This window comes from Leptopilina boulardi, unplaced genomic scaffold, assembly GCF_019393585.1.
Source record: "Leptopilina boulardi isolate dan_hultmark-lab unplaced genomic scaffold, ZJU_Lbou_2.1 LbouV2_330, whole genome shotgun sequence".
In the NCBI taxonomy this organism is placed as follows: Eukaryota; Metazoa; Arthropoda; class Insecta; order Hymenoptera; family Figitidae; genus Leptopilina; species Leptopilina boulardi.
Window position 1 is genome coordinate 2,011,650 of NW_026137897.1, and position 25,915 is coordinate 2,037,564.

Sequence of the window (25,915 nt, forward strand, 5' to 3'; positions counted from 1 at the left end):
TTAAAACAAAAGTTATTAATTTTTCTTCCATTTTTTTTTTTGGTAATCAAATTTAAATATTTAAAATTATAATGAAAGTGACCGTGAAATTTTATTATATCAAAATTTAATTTAAAATGTCAATTTTAAAATTAAAATTTCGAAAGTAAATTTGTAATTTTTTTTTCAATGCTCACCAAAAAAAAAAATTTCTGGAACTTTCTCTTTCTAAATATTCTTTGAGGTTTTCAAACTGCATTGTTCCTTTTTCCTGAAATTTTCAATTATATTTGAAAATAAACATTTAAATTGTAAATTAATTTTTAACTCTAATAAATTGTTATCATTACCTTATGGAAAATTTAGATTTCATAATTCAATGTGCAATTGACAACAAATTTTATATTATTTAAAGATAATTTTATTTTTCAAATATAAAACGAAACGAATTTATAATCAATATAAGGCCTCGTAAAAATATTATTTTTTTTTTTTATCTAGTTATTGTACTCGAGGAATATAAAAATTTTTAATACTCTAAAATTTCTTTGTACTAATTTTAATTTTAAAATTCTAAAACTTAATATAAAAATACAATTAGAAAAGTCTTAAAATAAAATAAAAAAAAAAAATTATAAATTATCTCTACGTGTCTAAAAATAAACTATTATTTTTTTTCCCCAAATATATCGAGATCTAATTTATAAAAAAAAACAGATTTAAAAATTAGAAAAATTATGAATTTTCTTAGGAACAAATTAAAAAAAAAAAATCAAAATCGCTTTTTACAATAAGCAGATAAATTATTTCTTTTTTTTTTGAGATAAGAAAACACGTGCCGTTAATTATTTTAATCAGATAAAATTCCTAAAAATACTAATTATCAAAACTAATCCAATGTGTGCAATATAAGCCAAAATGCTTATTTTTGATGCAGCACTTGCGTACGCATAAAGCATATGATTTGGCGTTAACCATGGTTCCCAGGTGTTATTTTTTCTTCTTGGATCTGCCAACCATTGAATTGGAAGTCGCATTTGTTTTTGCAAAAGTTGACCATATTTTTCCAATAGTTTATCCAAATTTTGTACTCTCTGCAAATTTTTTTATTTATTATTAATAATTTTAAATATTAAATATTTTTTTTAAAAAAGTGAAAAAAAATAATTACGTTTGGATATTGTTTAGCGATGTTTCTTGTTTCGCAGGGATCATTAACAATGTCAAAAAGACATTCTGTCTCATTGCATGTGACAAAAGTGTTACGAATTGGATACGAATAATAAGTTGTGTTTGCAAAACATTGAACAGTCGCTTGTAAACGTAAACTTATCATTGCACTTGGTTGTGTAACTGGTCCACCAAGATGTGCGGAAATACTTCCTGAGACTGCACTTTTTAAAATTCTCGTTGTATTGTAAAGTGGAACTTCACGATTTCTACCCGATTCACCATGATATCCATCGTAATATCCCCTCTTCACGGAACCTTTTTCATAAACAAAAAAATTTAATCTTCAAACTTACTAAAAAAATTAAATTTTTTTAGTAAATTAAAATTATTAACAAAAAAAATTCTCATTCAATTAAATTTTATGTGATTCGAATTTTTAAAAATTACAGAAATTTCAATTCGTCGAATTTCAAATTTATTCGAATTTTTAAGACGACAAATTTTAATTTTTCCGAGTTTTTATTTATACGAATTTTTGTGACGCCGAATTTTTATTAATACAAAATTACAAATATTCAAACAAATAATTGACCATTTTCTAGGGTGAATGAATTTCCCATAAAAAAAATCATCAATTCTGTGATATTTAAATTAATTGAAATCAATATTGAAAAAAAATTTACCACGAACGAGTTTAAATCGATTGTGAATTGCTCCTTCGGTTTTTGTGATTTCATCGATATTCAATACAATCGAATCACGTGCATATCCTCGACCCTCACTGAGAACTGGCCATTGATCAACGCCATCAATATTTCCCAAATCTTTTAAATTTCCACCAGCTGCCGAATAAAGTGTTGGAAGCCAATCAGTTATATGAACAAGTTGCTCTGAGACAACGGCCATTTTTTGCAATCTTGGCGACCAAAGAACCGCTGTTCCTCTCACTCCACCTTCGTATAATGTATATTTTGTCTGTAAGTGAAAAAAAAAAAACAAAAAAGGAATAAAATAAATGATAACATGAAGGAAATAAAGATAATTAAGGAATAAAAATAAAATAATAAATAATAAATAGAATAAAAATAATTATTTTTTTTAAAAATCGTTTAAAAAATATTAAATTTGATTTAAAGAGAGAATTTTTCTTTTACCCCTCTTAGAGGATAATTTGATCCCCAATTACGAAATTCGCCAATTGAAGCTGCGCCATTATCAGTGAGAAATAAAATAATTGTATCTTGTAACATTCCCTTATCGCCCAATGAGGAAACAACTCTTCCAATTGAATCGTCCAATCTCGAAACCATCACTGGAAAATAAAAAAAATATTTTACTATTATTATTAATTATTGATAACATTGAAAATTAAAATAGTAAAATAAATTTTCTAATTAAAAATATAAAAATATTTGATAACGTATGACTAACTTGCATATTTTCTTCGATTCGATTCGCGAATGTGAGCAAATTCCTTATTATTAAAATGATCTAAAGGCACTTCGAGTGGTGCATGAACAGCTAAATGTGAAATTTGAAGATATAAAGGTCGTTGTGGATCGTGATGATCTATTATTCGAAGTGCTTCTTCAGTGAAAAGATCAGTTGCATATTCGCCTTGTACACCGTAACTTGGTATGTCTCCTTGATGCAAATCAAAACCACTCATATTCTAAAATTAAAAAAATTATTTATTTACTTTATTTATTTAAATTTATTTTTTAAAAAAGCCAAAATTTAAAAAAATTTTATTTCTTTATAAAAAATCGTTATTTTTTTCTAAACAAATTCAAAATTTTTTTTTTTTCGTTAACATATTTTGAAAAAGTCGATGGAAAATTATAATTTTACTAACCCCTTGTGAATATCTGTAATCAAAATAACTAATATAGCTATTATAAAATCCAAGAAAAGAATCAAAACCCCGATGAAGTGGAGTATGTTGAGGTGTATGATAGCCAACGTGCCATTTTCCAATAAGTCTCGTTACATATCCCAATCCTTTTAAATGTTCAGGTAAAATTGGCGTATCCAATGGAATACCACGTGGTTCACCGCCTTTAATTCCTCCACCTTGCATACCTGAAATTATTATATAACACATTTTAATATTAAATATAATAATAATAAAAATATAATTATAACTCTAACATTATTTTGAATGATTTTTATAATATTCAAATTCAATTAACTAAAAGATTTTTTAAATTCAAAAATTTTTCAATTTTTTTTCTGTAATTTTCATCAGTAACAGAAATCACTGAAAAGTTCAATAAAAAATCACTTCAAGTTGAATTAAATTTCAAAAAATATGAATTTTAAATCTACCGGAGATTCAATTATTCAAAAAAAAAAAAAAAAAAAAATTTCTGAAATTATTTGACAAATTATTTTCAATACTGTAAAATTTAATTATTGTGTGAAATTTTATAACAGGGTGTCTAACAACAGTTAGGAAAAAAATTCCCTGACTTTTCCCTAACCGAAATTATAATAAAAAATTTTTATTTTTTGATCAAATAAAATTTATTTTAATACAATTAAATCATTTACCTGTCTATTATCTACTAATTTCTATCTACTAAATAAAAGAAAATAAATAAAATAAAATTTCATATGTATTTCAACCAAATAAATAATGTTACGTAAAAAATAAAATTATTTAAATAAAATAAATAAACTAATTAGGGACGTATAAATATTCTCAACATTTAATTTAAAAGAATTTTTACGACGTCAAATCTTAAATTATAAAATTTTTTTATTTAGTAAAATTATATAAAGCAGATTTTTTAGTACATCGAATTTCAAATTAATACAATTTCAATTTAACGGAATTTATGTCTATTTAATTAATTTTTATTTAACAAAACTCTTAATTAACAAAGTTTTTATTTTAAGAAAATTTTAATTCGAACTAATTCTTATTTAACTGAATTCTCATTTAAGAAAAATTCTACCTAGTTCTTTTTTTGTCAATTTTTATATAGACATAAATTTCGTTAAATTGAAATTATATTGTAAGCCAAATGTTTTGAATGTTCAAATGAACAAAATTTTTTTTGAACCTTCTTTAAATACGAATTTTATTACAAAATGTTGTTTTAAATATCTTAAAAGAAGTTATTAATTTAATATTTGTTTAATTAACTGTTTTATTTAACATTGACAATATAATTTCTAATAATTTATAGATTGAAAAAAATACTTTGTTCATTTAAACGTTCAGAACTTTTGGCTCATATTATATTAATTTAAAATTTTTTAAAAAGTATTAGAAAAAATGCTTTATAAGAGTTCTGCTAAATAGAAATTCTTTTTAATCGAATTTTAGTTAAATGTAAATTGAAAATTTTGCATAAAATATAAAATCCACTTTATACAATTTTGCTAAATAGAAATTCGATAATTTAATATTCGACGCCGTAAAAATTTTTATAAGTTTAATGTGGGTATTAGCAATTAAATAATAAATTATTCGTATTAATGAATAATTTAATTTATTTGAAGTTGACCTGATAAAATAAAATTGTATCAAATAATTTTTATTTATATTAAAAAACCAAATATTTCACTGAAAAAAATTGTTATCCAAGTTTAAAAAATCATTTATTAGATTCAATAAATAATAGTAAATAATTATTTACTTAATGAATATAAGATATATATCACATGCTTCATAATTGAGTGTGAAGGGCAAATTTTTAATTTGCATTTGCTTTGGGAAAAAAGAAAAATTTTTTTTGAAACTAATAGTTACTTTAATTTATTCATAAAAAAATTACAGAAAATTAAAGAAATTCCCTGACTTTTCCCTGACCGTTAGACACCACGAAGCTGAATTACGCAACGTTTATGATAAACGATTTATAAAGAAATAATTTTTTAAAATGAAAAATTCTATAATTATTTGCCTAAAAAATATTTTTTTTATAATTTATTGATTACTGAAAACTACAAGAAATATTTTTTAGGCGAAAAATTATAGAATTTTTCATTTATAAAAATTATTTCTTTAAAAATCGTTTATCATATACGTTGCGTACTTCAGCTTCGTTTAGATACTTTGAATTTTGGAAGAGTTAAAGTTGAAATTTTTAGAATTAATTGAATTTCAAAAGATTTTGTTAATTTCCAGACAATAATAATTAAATTTCACAGAACTAAAAATAATTTATTTAAAATAATTTTAGATAACATTTTTTAAAAGTAATTAAATTTTCAAAAATTTGCAATTTCAATTTTTGAAATTAATTCAACAAGTGATTTTTAATTTAAAATTTATGATGATTTCACCAAAAAATTTATTAGAAATTACAGATAAAAATACAATAATTTAAAAACTTTTTAAGTAAAAAATGGTTTCAGATAGTTGAATTTTCGAAGAATTTATAAAATAAAATTGTATCAAATAATTTTTATTTATATTAAAAATACCAATTATTTCATCTGTAAAAAATTAAAATTCTTTTTGTAATTCGTTTATTCTTTTTTTCATTTCATTTTCTTTTTTTTTAATCTTTTTTAAATTACTTTTTCTTTAAATTAATTTTTTTAATTCGATAAAAATTAAAAAAAAATTTCAAAGAATTATTTAATTATGATTTTATTATTTAGATTTTTGTTTTCTTCTTTATTTTAACTTTAATTTCACTTTATTATTATCTAAGGTGTTTTTTTTTTGCAAAATAAAGATTAATTTTAAAAAATAAAAACTAACCCATTCTTAGAGGATATTTTCCAGTGAAAAAAGACGATCTCGAAGGTGTGCACGATGGAAGTACATAGTGTCTATTTAAAATTATTCCATTATATGCAAGTGCATCGATATTTGGTGTTGGAATTTGATTCGAGCCGTGAAATCCCACGTCGTTCCATCCCTATTAAAATTAAACCATTAATTAATTTTTTTATATACTACATTAATAAAAAATAAATGAAAATTATTCAGAATTGCGTTATAAGGAAATGTAAATCAGCAATTAGTGTGATAATTTGAAAAAAATAAGATCACTGTGGTTATTTGAGACGAGAGAGGAATAAATGAGATGAAATAAGAAATAAAAAATAAGTGTTAAAAAAGAAGTTTATAATAAAGAAAAATTATGCAATATGAGCAAGATGATCTCCGGTTTGTCCATTCGGAAGGAATTTTTATTTGTTTAGAGAGAGAGAGAAAAAGAGAGAATAAAATGAGTCATCTTAAGGATGTCTTCATTTACTACACGGGGGCGTAGACAATATATAATTGTCTTAACTATATTAAGGTCTGCAATAATTTGAGAGACTGTTTTATATAATTCAAGATCATAAAAGATGCTCCTATGTAAAGAAGGTTACAATTTTAGAATCTCATTAAAAAAAAAAAAAAAAATTCCTTAAATTGATGAAAAAGATATTTTTTTTATTCCTTTTTAAAATTTAATTTGCCAACTGGAAAAAAAATTTATTTGATTCAAATAATCGGTTACTTTATAAACAAATAAATATTTACTTGAACGAAATAATTTTTATTTGAACCAATAATATTTCTCTATTTAAAACAAATATTATTTAATTGACTCAAATCAAAAATTATTTTGTTCAAGTAAATATTTATTTGATAATAAAGTAACCGATTATTTGAATCAATTAAATTTTTTTTTCAATGATCTAATTTAAATTTAATAATAATAAAAATTTAATTCGTTACAATTTGAATCAAATAAATTTTTTTTTTCAATGATCTAATTTAAATTTAATAATAAGAAAAATTTAATTCGTTACAATTCCATAATTATATCAAAATTATAATTATGACTCCCTCGCTTTTATAATATATATGGAATTTGATGATGATGATGTATAGGGGAAAGAAACATTCTTTGAATCTTTACTCATCATTAATTAAAGAAAGCAATTAACTTCTTGGCTTTTTCTTTACCCTGAATAATAATTTTTTTTTTAAATATAGAAATCGGTTAAAATAAATAAATTTTCACTCTAAAAGGATAAAAAAAAGAATTTTAATAATTTTTGTTTTTAAGAACGTTCAGATATTATTTACAATTTTTTTTTTGTACTTTAGAATTCTGGAAGCAAAATTTCGTAAAGTGAATTAATTTCTTTTTTAAATGATTTAAAAATCCATAAATAAATAATTGAAATATTTTTGTTCTGGAATTTTTTCGTTTTTATAAGAAAAAATTAATTTCTCAATTATTTTTCTGTTAAATTGAAGAAAACGTTTTTAATAATTTTCATTTAACACTAAAATTTTTTTTTGCAATTTAACAATAAATTATAAATATAAAAAAGCTTACCAAATCATCGGCCATAATAACGATAATATGTGGCGACGTTTGAAATTGACTGAAAGCATTTTCAATAAAAAATCCTTTAATTAATAGCACGAGACACGTCCTAATAAACAAATTAACCATTTTTTTTTTTCACGTTAACACAATTAAACAAAACTTATCATTAATAACACTTAATTTTTCTCCCTAAAAATTTATTGTAAAATTGTTCCTTCTTCTTTGAAATACTTTTCTTTTTGTTGAAAATTTGGAATTTTTTGAAAATATAATTTTTTTTCGATTCTGACAAGGTCAGAACACGACTGAGAAATACTGAGAAATTTCTTAAGGGCAAAATGCATTTATATAGTCGGCCCACGATTTTTAAAAGGGGAATCTTCATCTTCATGAATGAAATAAAAGGGGGAGCGAAGGTGGGAGTAGACATACAAACCCAGACGATTAGAGTAAATGAAGAAAATACGTGATTAAAGAGTCTTACGGACCCCCATCTCTTTGCGATGATGATATTGTTTTCTCACTCATTTCCCTACTCCTACAACACATTCTTAAATATGTGTTTATTTAAAAAGAGACGATGATGATGATGATGATAATGATGATTCAGTAATAGCACGCGCTCCTTCTTCTTCTTCTTCTTCTTCTTCTCTGGATTGAGAAAATTTTTTCATTTTTTTAATTGATGTCCCTTCAATCTTATTTATGACCTTATGTCACTTTTTAAATGTACAAAACATATTATTCTTGCGTTCCTATAGGGTGAACAACATTATAATTAATAAAATTATTTCCGGATCTTTAATTAACGCTTAATTTCATAAGCAAAGTTTGATAATAATTATTTCGTTGCTTTTTCATTATTTTTCATTTCCTGCAAATTTGAAATGAAAATTATTATTCAAATTAACACTCATTATTGGAAAATTATAATTAAAATCCAAAATTTGAATTTAGTATTTAATTAATAAAAAAAAAAAATTTTATAATAATTTCGGAACTTACGAAAAAAATTGTTCGTTTTTGTTTTCCTTTGGGAATTTTCCTGTTTCCATTTTTCATCGCACAATCTGTAAACAAAATTTTAATTAGCAACTTTAAAAAAAATTATCAAATATTATAATTTTTTTTGTTAATTTGATTATTATTAGATAAATAAATAAATAATTAAATAATAATAATAATAAAATTAATTAATTAATAATAATTTAAAGTCGTAAATATTAAAATTTATTTAAAATGTAATAATTGATTGAAATTTTGTATTATTTATTGAAACAACATAAATGATAAAATTAGCAGCTTTAGAAAAAATGATTATATTTTTTAATAACTAATTTTATATAATAGAAATAATTTGTTTGTTAATTTGATTATTATTAGATAAATAAATAAATTATTAAATAATAGTAAACCATAATTGAATTAATTAAATAATAATAATTAAATTAATTAAATCATTATACAATTAATTAATTAACAATAATTTTAAATCCAAAAATATTGAAATTTATTTAAAATGTAGTAATTAATTAAAATTTTAATCCAATACAATTATTTATTGGAAAACGAAATAATAAAAATTTAATTAGGAACTTAAAATAAATTATTAAATATTTTAATAACTTATTTTGTATACACATAAATAATTTTTTTTTGTTAATTTAATTATTATTAGATAAATAATTAAATAATTATTTGAATAATAATTATTCAAATATTTAAATAATCATAAAATAATTTATTTAGATATTAATAATTAATTAATTAATAATAATTTAAATTCAAATTTTTTTTAATTTTTTAAAAATTATTAATTAAAATTTTGTATTATTTATTGGGAAAAAAAAACGATAAAATTACAGTTTCCTATCTAAGTCTAAGACAAGGTCTGTATAATTATAATTTCTAAATGGAGAGTCGTTCCTTTTAAGTTCAAGAGATCAAATGAAGTCAACTAGACCTAACAATTATTTTATTCGTTGCTTCCTTACCCAAAAAAAGTAGATTATTTCTAAACCCCAAAATTTTTTAAATTTACAAACCAATTAAATAATTAAATTTAACAGAAATTAAATTATAATTTAAAAAGTAAAAAAAAAATTATTTATAATTTATTATTTCTTTTTATTATTCTATTATCAATAAAAATAAATGAAACGTCATTATATTAATTATTGATTTTAAAAATACAGGTAAATGAATTTATTCATTTAAAATTTTATAATTAGCAAAATAATTTTCACCTAGAACTTTTTAAATTTGTCCGCTATTACAATAATTCCCCGCATAAATTTAAAACCAGCCAATGAACGCGATTCTATAGTTATTGAAATATCCGTTGGGGGCGCAATTGACAATATAAACATAACCTTCAAAATTGTTCTGTATTTTCTTCTGCTTCTGACACATTTTTCGTGTTCTCCATCTCCGTGACCTGCGTAGTGAATTTTATCTTTCTTTTTATTTCAATTCGCATAATAAATAAACAAAAATCTGACACAGTTTTTTTTACGAGAAGAAAAACAAACAATGTTATTTTATCAAATACTTGACATATTTTAAATATTTCAATGTTTTCAAGAAAGGAACAGCTGATTCAACGCACCGGTAAAAGTGGAGTTGGACGTTTTTCATTTTTAAAACTCTTAATTGAAGAATTCCGTAACACCAAATCTCGAGGTAATTCATATGTATTGATTTGCATGGTTTTTAGATATATATAAAACATTAATGGAAACTTAAAAATATAACAACATAACCTATATTGATCTTTAAAATAAAAAATTAAACAAACAATTTACAGACGCAAAGGAACAAGTTTTGGCAAATCTCGCAAATTTTGCCTATGATCCTATTAATTATGATTATTTAAGAACATTAAGAATAACAGATTTATTTCTCGAGGTTCTTTCTGAGAAAAACAAAAATCTCGTACGATTTGCAATTGGTGGATTATGCAATTTATGCTCTGGTGAGTTTATTTTAAATTTTCTTTTCAATTAAACAAAAATGAATTTAGGTCTCGGATTAGACGATTTTTTTATCATTTTTTTTTCGAAAATACAACTTTTTTCGACTTATTTAAATAAAATGCGACATTTTTTTTTAAATTTTACAAAATTTTTAAACAAAAATTCGTCTTTTTAAGTATACAAATGCAAATCTTCTTAAGATCTTCTTTATTTTAATTATTTAACAAATTTTTAACTAAATATTTTCTCTAAATTAATTTTTGTTAATAATTTTAATGAAATTCTTCAGCAATTGAATTATCATAAAATATTTTTCAATTAAATTTTTTATGAAATTTAACAATTGTTTATAATTTTAAAAAAATTAGCAAATAAAATTATCAAAAAATTTTAATTCAAAATCACTTGAAATTTAATTATTTGCAAAAATTTAAATTATTTTTAATGATTCTTGTAATATTTTTCGAAAGTTCAATTATCTGAAAGCATTTTTCAATTAAAAATTTTTTGTATTCAATTTTTTTTTTATCTGATTTCTAATAAATTCTTCATCAACAGAAATCACTAGAAATTTCTCTTATTATAATTGTTGTCTGAAATTTAACACAATCTTTTGAAATTCAATTATTTTCAAAAATTTTAATTTAAAAGCTTCTGAAATTTAAATATTTCTAAAATTTTTCATATAAAATTTTTTTAAATTTAATAATTTCAATTAGAATCCTTCCGAAATTCAATTTTTTTAAAATGATTTTTATAATATTCTTCGAAAATTCAACTATATGAAACCATTTTTTACTTCAAAAGTTTTTAAATTATTTTATTTTTATCTGTAATTTCTAATAATTAAATTTTTTTGTGAAATCATCAAAAATTTTAAATTAAAAATCACTCGTTGAATTAATTTCAAAAATTGAAATTGCAAATTTTTGAAAATTTAATTACGTTTAAAAAATGTTATCTAAAATTATTTAATAAATTATTTTTAGTTCTGTAAAATTTAATTATTGTCTGAAAATTAACAAAATCTTTTGAAATTCAATTAATTCTAAAAATTTCAACTTTAACTCTTCCAAAATTCAAAGTATCTAAACGAAGCTGAAGTACGCAACGTATATGATAAACGATTTTTAAAGAAATAATTTTTATAAATGAAAAATTCTATAATTTTTCGCCTAAAAAATATTTCTTGTAGTTTTCAGTAATCAATAAATTATAAAAAAAATATTTTTTAGGCAAATAATTATAGAATTTTTCATTTTAAAAAATTATTTCTTTATAAATCGTTTATCATAAACGTTGCGTAATTCAGCTTCGTGGTGTCTAACGGTCAGGGAAAAGTCAGGGAATTTCTTTAATTTTCTGTAATTTTTTTATGAATAAATTAAAGTAACTATTAGTTTCAAAAAAAATTTTTCTTTTTTCCCAAAGCAAATGCAAATTAAAAATTTGCCCTTCACACTCAATTATGAAGCATGTGATATATATCTTATATTCATTAAGTAAATAATTATTTACTATTATTTATTGAATCTAAAAAATGATTATTTTTAAACTTGGATAACAATTTTTTTCAGTGAAATATTTGGTTTTTTAATATAAATAAAAATTATTTGATACAATTTTATTTTATCAGGTCAACTTCAAATAAATTAAATTATTCATTAATACGAATAATTTATTATTTAATTGCTAATACCCACATTAAACTTATAAAAATTTTTACGGCGTCGAATATTAAATTATCGAATTTCTATTTAGCAAAATTGTATAAAGTGGATTTTATATTTTATGCAAAATTTTCAATTTACATTTAACTAAAATTCGATTAAAAAGAATTTCTATTTAGCAGAACTCTTATAAAGCATTTTTTCTAATACTTTTTAAAAAATTTTAAATTAATATAATATGAGCCAAAAGTTCTGAACGTTCACATGAACAAAGTATTTTTTTCAATCTATAAATTATTAGAAATTATATTGTCAATGTTAAATAAAACAGTTAATTAATCAAATATTAAATTAATAACTTCTTTTAAGATATTTAAAACAACATTTTGTAATAAAATTCGTATTTAAAGAAGGTTCAAAAAAAATTTTGTTCATTTGAACATTCAAAACATTTGGCTCACAATATAATTTCAATTTAACGAAATTTATGTCTATATAAAAATTGACAAAAAAAGAACTAGGTAGAATTTTTCTTAAATGAGAATTCAGTTAAATAAGAATTAGTTCGAATTAAAATTTTCTTTAATAAAAACTTTGTTAATTAAGAATTTTGTTAAATAGAAATTAATTAAATAGACATAAATTCCGTTAAATTGAAATTGTATTAATTTGAAATTCGATGTACTAGAAAATCTGCTTTATATAATTTTACTAAATAAAAAAATTTTATAATTTAAGATTTGACGTCGTAAAAATTCTTTTTAATTAAATGTTGTGGATATTTATACGTTTCCAATTAGTTTATTTATTTCACTGAAATATTTTATTTTGTACGAAACATTATTTATTTGGTTCAATTACATATGAAATTAGTGGATAATAAACAAGTAAATTGATTCAATTGTATCATAATAAATTTTATTTGATCAAAATAAAAATTTTTTATCATAATTTCGGTCAGGGAAAAGTGAGGGAATTTTTTTCCCAGCAGTTGTTAGATACATTGTTAAAGTAAAATATTTATTAACTAATTATTAAATTTAATTAAAATAAAAAAAATCGACTTTTTTTAGAATGTAAATCGATTTTTTTTTGTTCTTTATAGTCGATCCGAGGCCTGTATTTATATAGAATTATTCTTATTAAGGAATTAATAAAATAGATTTAATATCTAATAAACATTAGTTATTTAAAATAAAATACTCATTAACTAATTAAATATTAAAATAAAAAAATTGACTTTTTTTTGCGCCTTTTAAAATCGATGTGAATTTATAAATATTTTCAGATCCAGTTAATAGAGAATATATTCTACGTAATCAGGGAATTTCATTAGTTTCATCTCTTTTATCATCGTCCGACGAAGAAATTGTTTTATCAGCAATTACAACACTAATATTTCTCATAACACCCGAATCAAAAAAAGACATTGTCACAGAAGAAATAATTAATTGTATGACTAGTTTTTCAAAAGTAAAAAGTTCACGATTACGAAATTTAGCGACAATTTTTCTCACTGATTATTGTGATTTAAAGAAAATTGAAAAAACAAGAGAAATTCACAACAAAATAAAATGAATAAATTAATATTCAATAGAGAAAAACAATTAATTTCCACAATGAAGACAAAAACATTTCGCACATTATTTACATCGGTTAAAAAATATTGCACAATACCCGATGTTGAATCATCAAATCAAACCAATCTTGTGACAAATTTAAAACCAGGAAGTCGTGTTTCAATTTTACGTGTTATTACTAAAGAAGATGTTCTTGCATTTGCTCAATTAACAAATGATTATAATCCAATACATGTGAATTCAGAGAAAAATATTGCTCATGGTGCATTTTTAAATGGTTTATTATCAGGAATACTTGGTACAAAATTACCAGGACCCGGTACACTTGTTGTTGAACAAATATTAAGGTTTCCAAAACCATGTTTTGTTGGTGACACTGTGGAAATATCCGTCGAAATAGTTGCAGTGAGAAAAATAATAAAATGCAAATATAAATGTGTGGCAAATACAAATCGTATTGTTTTAGAAGGTGAAGCTAAATTAATTAAAAACGAAGGTATAACACAAAAAATTCAAAGTTCAAATTAAAAGAAAAAAAATAACGAAATTTGTATAATATGAAAGTATTTTGAAAAAAAAAATTATATATATTTCGATGACCTTTTTTATTTGTATGTTTATACAATTATGCAAGAGATGTGTCAAAGTAGAATTATAAGCGAAAGTAATATATAGAATTTTGCACTCCTCAGCAAATTTTGTTTTTATAATTGCACAATTATTGAAAAAAAATTTTACTTTTATAAATGAAAAAATCATTATTAGTTGAGAAAACATTGATGAAAGATGCATTCTATAATATGGTTGTTATTATTTATTATCATCAATTATACATGTGCTTTAAAAAACTTAAATAAAAATTCTACAAGTGAATTATTGACAAAAGTAAAATCGCATGGATGTTTTTGTGGAATATTTATGGGCGGACAATTTAAAAAAGGAAGCAAGGAACAACCAAAGGAAAAGGCAATTTTATCACAAAAACAAACGGTCTCAACTTCGTGTAATTCAATTGGAAATCGAATTTGTTTAAACAGTTGTTTAAATACTGTGAGTAAATTTTTTTAATTTTATAAAAAATATAATTTATCTCTTTTATTTATTTTTTTAATTAATTAATTAAAGGTATTAATTAATTTTTAAATTTTTAAAAATATTAATAAAATTTCTAAATAGTTAGTTAAAACTAAATTCAATTTGTCCGAATGTTATCGTTTTTGTAATAGAATTACAATTTTTTTTCTAAATACTTGTTAATTTTTTTTTACAGGCTCTAAAATATATTTCAAATGGCGGAGAAATTCTGTGCGGTTCATTGGGACGTGATTGTATTAAAGAACGAGTAAGTTAGAAAAAAAATTGAAACATTATTTTAGAAAAAGGAAAATTAACAAAAAATACAATTTCAGGCATATTTATTCTATAAAAATTGTAAGGATGAATGGATCAATACAAATCTATCGAGAGAATTTTGCTGCAAAGATGGAAATCCTTACAAGTGTCCTGTTAGATTAATTGAAGCATTAAAAGTCCGATAAAAAAAAAATATATAAACTTATTTATAATAATAATATTATTTGCATGCAATAAAAAAAAATCTGTCTTTTTTCCTAAATTCTTTTTTATTCGAACAGCCCGCTTTGAATTAAAATTAGACCAAAATCTCGTCTTTGGCCGCCGAACCTCGTGATCTAAGATTAATGCCTACGAGTTGTTGAAACCTATATTTAGATTCTGTGTCAGAAAAATGAATTTCCAAATTTTCAAAGGAATACAGTGATTGTGTTATTTTTCTTTTTTTTTGGAGGAAAACAAAAATTTTCCAACTAAATAATTTTCAATTTATCAATAGAAATTATTTCCAAAATCTTATCAACAAAAAGTATAACAATTATAACCTCCATAATCAAGGACCTTTTTAATTATTTTAAATCATTTTCTCAGGGACATAAAGTGTGATTTTGCAATCCAAAAATTCAAGTGAATTACTAAAAAAAAAAATAAGTGAATAATTTTTTTCTCATTTTTCAGATTTAAAAAAATTGTTTTTTTTTAACAATGACATATTTGGTGTTTAATAGAAAAGAAAAGTGAAAGTTAAAAAAAAAAAAATAAATAAAAATACAAATTTAAATATTTTATGGAAAATGTGCGCGCGACTTTTAGCATGTCCATTGTGCTCTCAACCTGGTTTTCATACTTTAGATGCTTTGCGAAATGGCCTCGTTAGCGTTGCAACACGACCACTCGCATGTCCAGTTTGCAATGAAATTTTATTGGGAATTGATAAATTAACAATTCATTTATTTGGACATACAATAAATGCAAATAATTCAAATATAACGCAAAATATTAATCAAAATAATATTCAAATTTTACATAATTTACAAACAATTCCCATTCAAACATGGAATATTCTTAAAACACAAAATATACCTGAAATTCATGAGAAAACAACATCATTTGAACATAATGAACAAGAATCTTCTTTTATTTTAAAAGATAAAGAAATAATTATAAATTCACAAATTACACATGATAATTCAAATAATGAATCAAAACAACAAGGTCAAGTGATATTTCTTCAAAATATAAGCGATCAAATTTATTCAACAAATTGTGAATATTCAAAAATTGATGAAAATTTAACACAACAAAATAATGAACAAAAGAAACAAATTATCGAATCGTCTGAAAATAATCAAAATTTAATATTAACAGATTCGAATTTAAACTCAATGCAAAATAATTCTCTATTGGAAAATAATGTAAATATAATAGAAAATAATTTGAATTGTGTTAATTTAACTGATTCAAATTTAGAAACTTCTAATTTACTACAAAATAATTCAAATACAATTCAAAATGAGAATTTAATTCAAAATTCATTGCAAACAAATTCCAATGATCAAAATAATAGTTTTATTCAAAATAATATGAATTCAATTCAAAATGATACGAATTTTATTCAAAATTCAAATCAATTGGAAAAAAATTTACAACAAAGTCAAGAAAATTTTCTTCAAGATACAACGAATTTAATTGTAAATAATTCATCTCTAATTCATCAAAATGAAAAAATTCACAATGTGGAAACAATAGAAAATTCATGGATACAAAATAATTCATCAGTGATTACTGTTAAAGATACAGTTGAGAATTTAGATGAAATTCAAGAAATTACAATTGTAAATGAAAATAAAAAGAATTCCTATCAAATAAAATCGAATGAAAATAAATTGCAAAATTGTGAAATAAATGAAAAAACACAAAATAGAGAAAAAATAAATGATCCAATTTTACCTTATTTAAAAGCATTTCGTTTATTGGCATCGAAAGAAAAAACGGAACGTTGTAATATTTGTGGTTATCGTTGTGATGATAGAAAAATTTTAATTCTACACAAACAATTAGTTCATATGATTGCCGAAAAAGATATAAATGTTCGACCTGAGGATTTATTGAAAAATTATCCATGTCATTTATGTACAAAGGTATTTAAAATGAGAGGTAGTTTAATGGTTCACATGAGAGTTGCACACACTAATTATAATTCAGGTATTTCCAATTTTTTAATTCTCCAAATATTTAAGAATATTTTTTTTTTAAATTATTTAATTAATTTATTTTTTTTCATTTTTTTATTTGCTTTAGTTCTATTTAAATATTCGTTTAAATGAGAAAAAAATAGCAAATATGAAAATTCGTTTTCATGGTGTCTAACAACAGTTAGGAAAAAAATTCCCTGACTTTTCCCTGACCGAAATTATAATAAAAAATTTTTATTTTGATCAAATAAAATTTATTTTGATACAATTAAATCAATTTACCTGTTTATTATCCACTAATTTCATATGTATTTGAACCAAATAAATAATGTTACGTAAAAAATAAAATTATTTAAATAAAATAAATAAACTAATTGGGGAAGTATAAATATTCTCAACATTTAATTTAAAAGAATTTTTACGGCGTCAAATTTTAAATTATCAAATTTTTATTTAGTAAAATTATATATAAAGCAGATTTTGTAGTACATCGAATTTCAAATTAGTACAATTTCAATTTAACGGAATTTATGTCTATTTAATTAATTTCTATTTAACAAAATTCTTAATTAACAAAGTTTTTATTAAAGAAAATTTTAATTCGAACTAATTCTTATTTAACTGAATTCTCATTTAAGAAAAATTCCACCTAGTTCTTTTTTTGTCAATTTTTATATAGACATAAATTTCGTTAAATTGAAATTATATTGTGAGCCAAATGTTTTGAATGTTCAAATGAACAAAATTTTTTTTGAACCTTCTTTAAATACGAATTTTATTACAAAATATTGTTTTAAATATCTTAAAAGAAGTTATTAATTTAATATTTGTTTAATTAACTGTTTTATTTAACATTGACAATATAATTTTTATTAATTTATAGATTGAAAAAAATACTTTGTTCATTTGAACGTTCAGAACTTTTGGCTCATATTATATTAATTTAAAATTTTTAAAAAGTATTAGAAAAAATGCTTTATAAGAGTTCTGCTAAATAGAAATTCTTTTTAATCGAATTTTAGTTAAATGTAAATTGAAAATTTTGCATAAAATATAAAATCCACTTTATACAATTTTGCTAAATAGAAATTCGATAATTTAATATTCGACGCCGTAAAAATTTTTATAAGTTTAATGTGGGTATTAGCAATTAAATAATAAATTATTCGTATTAATGAATAATTTAATTTATTTGAAGTTGACCTGATAAAATAAAATTGTATCAAATAATTTTTATTTATATTAAAAAACCAAATATTTCACTGAAAAAAATTGTTATCCAAATTTAAAAAATCATTTATTAGATTCAATAAATAGTAATAAATAATTATTTACTTAATGAATATAAGATATATCACATGCTTAATAATTGAGTGTTAAGGCCAACTTTTTAATTTTCATTTGCTTTGGGAAAAAAGTAAAAAAATTTTTGAAATTTATAGTTATTTTAATTTATTTAAAAAAAATTCCAGGAAATTAAAGAAATTCTCTCCTGATTTTTCCCAGACTTTTCCCTGACTTTCCTGACCGTTAGACACCCTGGTTTTTTTTTGAAAATATTAATAAATATAATTTTTGAATTTAATGAAAAAATTTTTTCAGGCTGCCTGACAATTGATTCGGAATTATCACCAAATAATGAAAATGGTTATAATTGTCCAATTTGTGGAAAGAATTTTAAAAAGGTAAAACTTTTATTTTTAAAAATCAATTAATAAAAACTAGTAAAAATTAATTAATTAATTAAATAAAAATTAAATTACTTTAGAAAATATTATTTAGGCTAAAATGTAAATTAAAATACAAAAGCTAAAAAAAACTATTGATAATCGAAAACTTTTATATGAAAATTTCATTTTTAAATAATAAAAAATTTTATACAAAAATTGTTATTTTATAATGTTATAATTAATAAATTAATATAATAAAAAAATATTAAAATACCCGTAAAGAAAACTTTTTTTTTTAATTATGAAGTACAAAAATTATATATTAATTTTTTGCAAGGATTTTTCTTTTTTTTTGTTTTCAGGAACAACATGTAACACAGCATTTAAAAACTCACGATGGCAAACAATGGGAATGTGATATTTGTAGTAAAATGTTTACAACAAAATATTTTTTGAAAAAACATAAAAGACTTCATTCAGGCGAAATGCCATATAAATGTAATATTTGCGATAAAACATTTACATTTCAACAATCATATCATAAGCATAGGCTGTATCATAAGGATGATAAGCCACATACTTGTAATACATGTGGAAGATCATTTAAGGAACTTTCAACTTTACATAATCATGAAAGGATACATACGGGAGAAAAGCCATTTGCTTGTGAAACTTGTGGTTAGTTGAAAAACGTTTTTCTTTTCCTAATTAACAAAATTTACGTAAAAAAAAAAAAATATTTTCTGTTTTTTTTCCAGTTTTACTAACATAAAATAATATTCCGTGTTGCATGTTTTTTTTCTACTCTCATAAAAAAGAGCCAAATTGACCGGTGAGTGTATTTTTCAAATTAAAATAGTAAATAAAAATTAGTAAAATAGTAAAAATAATTTTTCTCTCTTTTTTTTTTTTGTTAAAGGAAAATGTTTTCGACAACGAGTTTCATATTTGGTACATCGACGAATTCACACTGGAGTTATGCCTTATAAATGTACAAATTGTGGCAAATGCTTTCGATATAAAGTAAATAAAAATAAAATATAATTCAGACCTCGGATTATAAACGTTTTTCGAAATAAATTCTTACAAATTATTAATTAATTAATTAAAATTTTGGAAATTTGTCTTAGTTCGATTTTGAAATAGAAATAAATTTTCTTTCTTTCTTTTTTTCTATTCTTATTAAGGAATTAATATAATGAATAATCTAGTAACATTATTTTTTTTTAAGTAAAATATTTATTAACTAATTTTATTAAAAATTAAAAAAATCGACTTTTTTGCGCGTTAAACTCGATCCGAGGTTTGTATAATTTTGTATGTGAAAAATAAAATCATATATGTAAATATTTTTTTTTTCACAGGTAAGTCAAAGAACTCATAAATGTCAAACACCAGCAACAGCAGAGGGATTATCATCGCAAAATTCGGAAATTTTATTTCAACGTCTATTGCAAATTTCCGAACCAAAGGAAAATGAAACACAAATTGTTGAAGGAAAATGTAGCGAACGAAATAAATTTATTTTATTAATGAATGAAGAAGGTGAACCAATTTTACAACGACAATCTGATTTGATTGATAATGCAAAAGAAAAAGAATCGCAAATTGCCGATAAAGAGGAAAATAATTGGATTCAAGAGAGAAATAATGTAAATTATAAAGTATCAATGAAAGAACATGTTAATACGGAAAAATTACAATTAGAAGTGCCACAAGATATATTTTCAATGATGATGTTACCAGATGAAAAAGATGTACCAACACCATCAACTGAAATGGAACATTTGAGATTATCGAGTCCAATTGAAAAAGAAAATGTAAATGAAATTAATGATACATTTTCAAATGATAATCAAAATAGATTAGAAATAATGGGAATAAGTCGTGGTAATATTCGCGAAAGATTTGAAAATAATCCTATTATTAATTCAATGCGAACAATAGATGATGCATCATTAAGTGAACTTATTTATGGAATTGATCAAGAACAATAATTAAATAAATCTTTTTTTTATATAAAAATACAAATATTTTGTGTCTAAGAAATTGTATTCAAAGAATATTAATATAAAAATAAATTTTATTGGAAGTTTCCAATTTGTTTTTATTTATTTCATTAAATTCAATTCTTTTTTCCAGTAATTTTTCCATCGAATAATAATCAAAATTATATATAATAATAAAATGCTTGGTCTGTCCTTCTGTCCCAACTTGAAGTTGGCCTTTTCTGATTTCACGTGTTTTTTAGAATAGTAATCTTATGACGTGTCAAATTTTGACAATTCTTTTTCTCATTTTTGCCAAAGTTGTATAATTGTGTTTCTAAATTTCGGAATAAGTTTCTTTAAAATTCCAAATTCGAAAATTCAAATCACGAAGCTGAAGTACACAACGTTTACCAACGAAATTTTTGTTTAAAGTTGTATATTCATTTAAAAATTGTATACAAATACAAAAAATTTATGATGAGAAAAAAGATGCGCCAGGAAATTTCGTACAAGATAGTAATTTGAAAAAAATTTATTTTTAAAAGTTAATTTATAAGGTACCAGGGGCCAACGAATACCTATTAAATATTAATCATAAAAACACAGGCCTCGAATCATCTTAAAGACACAAAAAAGTCGTTTTAGTCGATTTATATTCCAAAAAAAAGTGGATTTGTTTCTTATTTTAACAAAAATATTTTACAGATTTTTAAATTAAACATTTTTTTTTAATAATAATCCTTTTCGAAGGGTTAAAGTTGACATTTTTAGAAATAATTAAATTTCAAAAAATATTGTTAATTTTCAAACAATTAATAAATTTTACAGAACTAAAAATAATTTATCAAACAATTTTTGGAAAACATTTTTTAAATTTAATTGAATTTTCAAAGATTTAAAATTGAGATTTTTGAAATTAATTGAAACTTTAAGTGTTTTGTAATTAAAATTTTAGATGATTTCACAAAAAAAATTTAATTATTAGAAATTACAGATAAAAATAAAATAATTTAAAAACTTTTGAAGTAAAAAATGGTTTCAAATAGTTGAATTTTCAAAGAATATTATTAAAATAGTTAAAAATAATTGTATTTCCTTAGAGTTATAATTGAAATTATTAAATTTCAAAAAAAAAGATTTTCAATGCAAAATTTTAGAAATAATAAAATTTTAGATGCTTTTAAATTCAAATTATTGAAAATTCAATTAATTTTGAATTCAAATTTTTGAGAATAATGAAATTTAATTTTGATTTTAAATTTGGAAAATAATTGAATTTCAGTTCATTTTGAATTGAAAATTTTGGGAAATAATTGAATTTTAATTGAAATTTTGGATAATAATTTAATTTAAGTTCATTTTTGATTAAAAATTTGGATAATTAGTTTTGAATAGAAATTTTAGAAAATAATTGAATTTTATTACATTTTAAATTGAAAACTTGGTAAATAATTAAATGTTAAATTGAAAATTTTGGATAATTATTGGATTTTTAATTGATTTTGAATTAAAATTTCTTGTAATAATTGAATTTTAGTTTTTTTTGAATTGAAATTTTTAAAAAATAATTCAATTTTATTGTAATTTTTTTTTAAATTATAAACAATTGTTAAATTTCATAAAAATTTTAATTGAAAAATAATTTTGATATAATTGAATTTGTGATGTATTTCATTAAAATTATTAAAAATAATTAATTTAGTGAAGAATCATTTTAGTTCAAAATTTGTTAAATAATTGAATTGAAGAAGATCTGAAGAAGATCTACATTTTATACTAAAAAAATGTATTTTATTTACATTTTTTTTTAAATGTAAAAAAAATGTCGCACTTTATTAAAAGAAGTCGATAAAAGTCGTATTTTTGAAAAAAGTCGGAAAAAGTCGTATAATCCGAGGCCTGTAAACATATAATTTTCATTATTATCATTTAATATGTAATATTATTCTAATAAATTAAATTATTATTGATAATATTAATCTTTAATTTCTTTATAACAGCAATTAAATACTCCATTTGGCGCTCTTGCGCGCGTTTAATTTTGCTAGTAATAAATATTCTTTTTTCTGAATAATAAAAATAGAAAAAAAAGTAAAATATTTTCGTAATTAATTTTTTTTTGTTTTCCTTGACGTTAGATAAGAACTTGAATTATTTTTTTCTTTTGCAAATAATTATTCTAATTTTTTTTCCAGAATTTTGAAAAAACAATAATTTTTTTATGTATGAAAAAATTATATAAATACTGCTAATGTAAATAAATTAAAGAAAAAAGAAATTTTATTTCTAAATAATATCCGAATTCGAAACAATTTGGAAAACTAAATGGCAAAAAAAAAAAAAATATGAAATTCCATTTTAAAATCGAAAATTGATTTTTTAAAATTATTTCCGAAATTTCTGATTCTACATTTTTTTAAAAAATGTAAATATCTTTTAATTTTAAATTATCAATTTTAATTGAAATTATTTTTAAATTTATATTTAATATACCTATAATTTTGGAATTTTTTGGAATTATATATGAAATTATTTTAAAATAAAATATTAATTACTTTTAAATTATAGGGATTATTTTTTTTTTGTTTTTAAAATAATTTGTTTAATTTGTTTTTTTTTTGTTTAGATAAAAAAAGTGTATTTAAACTATTTTTCCTTTTCCAAATTGTTAAAACAATTTTTCCTTAACGTAAAAAATTATATAAATACTGCACCAAACACGCAGCTATATATATATATTAACTATTTTTCATTTGAAACTTGATCAAAGTTGGCAATTTATTAAAATGTATTCTTTAAAAATATATCTTATATTTTTTTATTTGATTTTAAATTATTTTTTAATGACAATAAATGCCAAATGTAAAAATAAAGGTGAAACATGTGATGCAAGTAGTGAATGTTGCTATCAAATGTGTTCTAGAAGAAGAAGCAAATGTCTTTAATAATTGAGTAACTATTTTATATAAATTACAAATTTATATTGTAATTTCTATTTCATTTGTGCAAAAAATAAAATAATACAACCAAATTTTGTCGTTGAAATATAATTAATTTTTTACCGATAATTTTTTTTTTTTTTGCTGATAATAATTCTTTAATTTTACAGAACAAATACTTTTTATCTCTCAAATGATTATTTGTATTTTTTGACTTGGCAATTTATTTTACCATCAAGTCGCGACAATTTTTTTTTTTTTTTTTTAACTATAAACCATTTATTTTACCGTCAAATTGCAATAAAACATTTTTCTGAAATTTGATATTCAAAAAAATTTTAATTTTTACTCCAATTGAAATAAATAAAATTATAATTTCTGATAATAAAAAAAATTATTATTATATTTTATTACAGTGGAACCTCGATTATCCGAACTAATCTAGGCAAGGCCGGGTTCGGATAATCGAAAATTCGGATAATAGAGATTTTAATTTTTTTTATAATTAAAGTAAAAAAATGTACAGTTGAACTATATATTTAACTTAATACATATGTTTTTAAATATACATAAGTATATACATATATGTAAATATATATTAATTAATAATATATTAAAAACTCAGAAAATTCGGAAATTTTTAAGATTTTTTTTGGCATAAATTTGGTTATTTTGCTTTGAATGATAAAATAAATAGAGAAAATAAAATTTAAAATTCGGGAGACCAAAAAATAGTTCGGATAATAGAAGTTCGGATAAAATGTTTTTCGATTCGGATAATAGAGGGTTCGAATAATAGAGGTTTGGATAATCGAGGTTCCACTGTATTATTATTGTTATTATTATAATATATAAGTAGAAAAAAAATTCGTTTCAAATAATATTAAAAATAGTAACAATTATTAAAATATATACAAGTAAAAAAAAATAAAAAAAATAATTTTCCTTTCTTAAAAAATTCCCCTTTTTTTTAGATAATTGTTGTCCATGGCGGTTGATAAGGAACTAAAAAATTACTTTCTGTTTTTGTTTTTACATTAAAATGCATAATGGACATTTCTTATCAAAAAAAGAAAATATATAAATACTGCAACAAAAAAATTGGACTACTATTTTTCAAATTTAAAATTGTTTTCGAGTTAAAAAAAAAATAAAAATGTATTCCTTAAAAAATATATACATTTTGTTATTTTGTTTATTTTTAAGTCTTTATTTGACGACAATAAATGCCGCGTGCAAAAGAGAAGGTAAATGGTGTAATCCAGACAGTCCATCAAATGGATGCTGTACCAATGTGTGTTCTAAAATGTTTAGAACTTGTCTTGGATAAATCAAAATTTACTTGAAAGTAAGTAAAAATATATTTACAAAAAATTGACATCACTTTTATTGACTAATTATTATTATTACTTTTTAAATTCACAGATTTAAAAATAAACAATTATTTAATTACTACAAGTTTTTTTCGCGATCAACAATAATAGAAATAAAAAAAAAAAAAAAATTGCAGTGAAATTCAAAAAGAAATGTAATTTTCTTGTACGAATAAATAAAATTGAAATTGTACATTCGTTTCTATTTTTTACATTTAAATAACAGAAGAATTTAAATCTACTTATCCAAAACTTATTTTCAGGTTAAATTACTAATTTTAATCATTTAAATCATACATAAAACTTTCTTAACCTGTCAAATAAATTTGTTTCAACTATTTTCCAATGTTATTCATCTAGTTACTTATATTTTAATGTTTATTAACATTAATAATTAATTTCAAATTTAATACATACCAATATTCAGGTGACAAAACTTTTCACATGGCAAATAATAATAAATAATACATAATTGTACATACTTGTACAAGTTAAATAGTAAAAATAACTAAAATATTTCTTCTTCTCTTCTGTAAGTAACAGCAATAATTAAATTAACAATAATTATAAATAATAATTAAATCAAATGACAACTGTCAAAAAATAAAATTCACAGTGCGGTCACTTTTACCAAAAGGAAATTTTAAATTTACCAGTATTATGATTCGTTGCATTCTGGACAAGTTATTCAGTGACAGCCAATTAAATGCCTTGAATTTAC

The 25,915-nt window shown here is 21.2% G+C and overlaps 4 protein-coding genes and 1 long non-coding RNA gene across 5 annotated transcripts; 4 read left to right on the forward strand and 1 right to left on the reverse strand.

The window, feature by feature from the left end:
* Window positions 1–522: 522 nt before the first annotated feature.
* Window positions 523–25,710, reverse strand: LOC127285092 (arylsulfatase B-like). Its single transcript, XM_051310901.1, has 10 exons — window positions 25,612–25,710; window positions 8,454–8,518; window positions 7,455–8,322; window positions 5,873–6,032; window positions 3,008–3,234; window positions 2,584–2,824; window positions 2,307–2,464; window positions 1,836–2,127; window positions 1,151–1,467; window positions 523–1,073 (listed from the first exon to the last, which is right to left on the reverse strand). The coding sequence occupies exons 3-10, from the start codon at window positions 7,572–7,574 to the stop codon at window positions 834–836; spliced, it is 1,755 nt and encodes a 584-aa protein (XP_051166858.1). The 5' UTR covers window positions 7,575–8,322; window positions 8,454–8,518; window positions 25,612–25,710; the 3' UTR covers window positions 523–833.
* LOC127285094 (uncharacterized) lies at window positions 9,830–14,265 on the forward strand. Its single transcript, XM_051310903.1, is given in 4 exon segments — window positions 9,830–10,130; window positions 10,255–10,422; window positions 13,382–13,671; window positions 13,674–14,265. Coding segments are annotated over 4 exon segments (1,095 nt in total). The 5' UTR covers window positions 9,830–10,021; the 3' UTR covers window positions 14,202–14,265.
* Window positions 14,395–15,288, forward strand: LOC127285093 (follicle cell protein 3C-1). The gene is made up of 3 exons (XM_051310902.1): window positions 14,395–14,723; window positions 14,944–15,015; window positions 15,083–15,288. The coding sequence occupies exons 1-3, from the start codon at window positions 14,460–14,462 to the stop codon at window positions 15,209–15,211; spliced, it is 465 nt and encodes a 154-aa protein (XP_051166859.1). The 5' UTR covers window positions 14,395–14,459; the 3' UTR covers window positions 15,212–15,288.
* On the forward strand, window positions 15,370–20,991 carry LOC127285091 (zinc finger protein 480-like). The gene is made up of 5 exons (XM_051310900.1): window positions 15,370–17,231; window positions 18,824–18,906; window positions 19,254–19,569; window positions 19,811–19,914; window positions 20,256–20,991. The coding sequence occupies exons 1-5, from the start codon at window positions 15,821–15,823 to the stop codon at window positions 20,886–20,888; spliced, it is 2,547 nt and encodes an 848-aa protein (XP_051166857.1). The 5' UTR covers window positions 15,370–15,820; the 3' UTR covers window positions 20,889–20,991.
* On the forward strand, window positions 24,940–25,387 carry LOC127285095 (uncharacterized). The gene is made up of 2 exons (XR_007843562.1): window positions 24,940–25,169; window positions 25,247–25,387. It is a non-coding gene; the product is annotated as an uncharacterized LOC127285095 (long non-coding RNA).
* Window positions 25,711–25,915: the final 205 nt, after the last annotated feature.

What these genes read in the sequence shown, in the direction of transcription:
- LOC127285093 (XM_051310902.1), top strand. Translation starts at nt 14,460, where the DNA reads ATGCATTCTATAATATGGTTGTTATTATTTATTATCATCAATTATACA. An exon ending in TAAACAGTTGTTTAAATACT is followed by an intron (nt 14,724 to 14,943) that starts GTGAGTAAATTT and finishes TTTTTTTTACAG; the next exon opens with GCTCTAAAATATATTTCAAA. An exon ending in GTGATTGTATTAAAGAACGA is followed by an intron (nt 15,016 to 15,082) that starts GTAAGTTAGAAA and finishes ATACAATTTCAG; the next exon opens with GCATATTTATTCTATAAAAA.
- LOC127285091 (XM_051310900.1), top strand. Translation starts at nt 15,821, where the DNA reads ATGTGCGCGCGACTTTTAGCATGTCCATTGTGCTCTCAACCTGGTTTT. An exon ending in ACACACTAATTATAATTCAG is followed by an intron (nt 17,232 to 18,823) that starts GTATTTCCAATT and finishes AAATTTTTTCAG; the next exon opens with GCTGCCTGACAATTGATTCG. An exon ending in ATTTGCTTGTGAAACTTGTG is followed by an intron (nt 19,570 to 19,810) that starts GTTAGTTGAAAA and finishes TTTTTGTTAAAG; the next exon opens with GAAAATGTTTTCGACAACGA.
- LOC127285092 (XM_051310901.1), bottom strand. Translation starts at nt 7,574, where the DNA reads ATGGTTAATTTGTTTATTAGGACGTGTCTCGTGCTATTAATTAAAGGA. An exon ending in GAATCGAAGAAAATATGCAA is followed by an intron (nt 2,465 to 2,583) that starts GTTAGTCATACG and finishes TTTATTTTCCAG; the next exon opens with TGATGGTTTCGAGATTGGAC. An exon ending in TCGATTTAAACTCGTTCGTG is followed by an intron (nt 1,468 to 1,835) that starts GTAAATTTTTTT and finishes TTTATGAAAAAG; the next exon opens with GTTCCGTGAAGAGGGGATAT.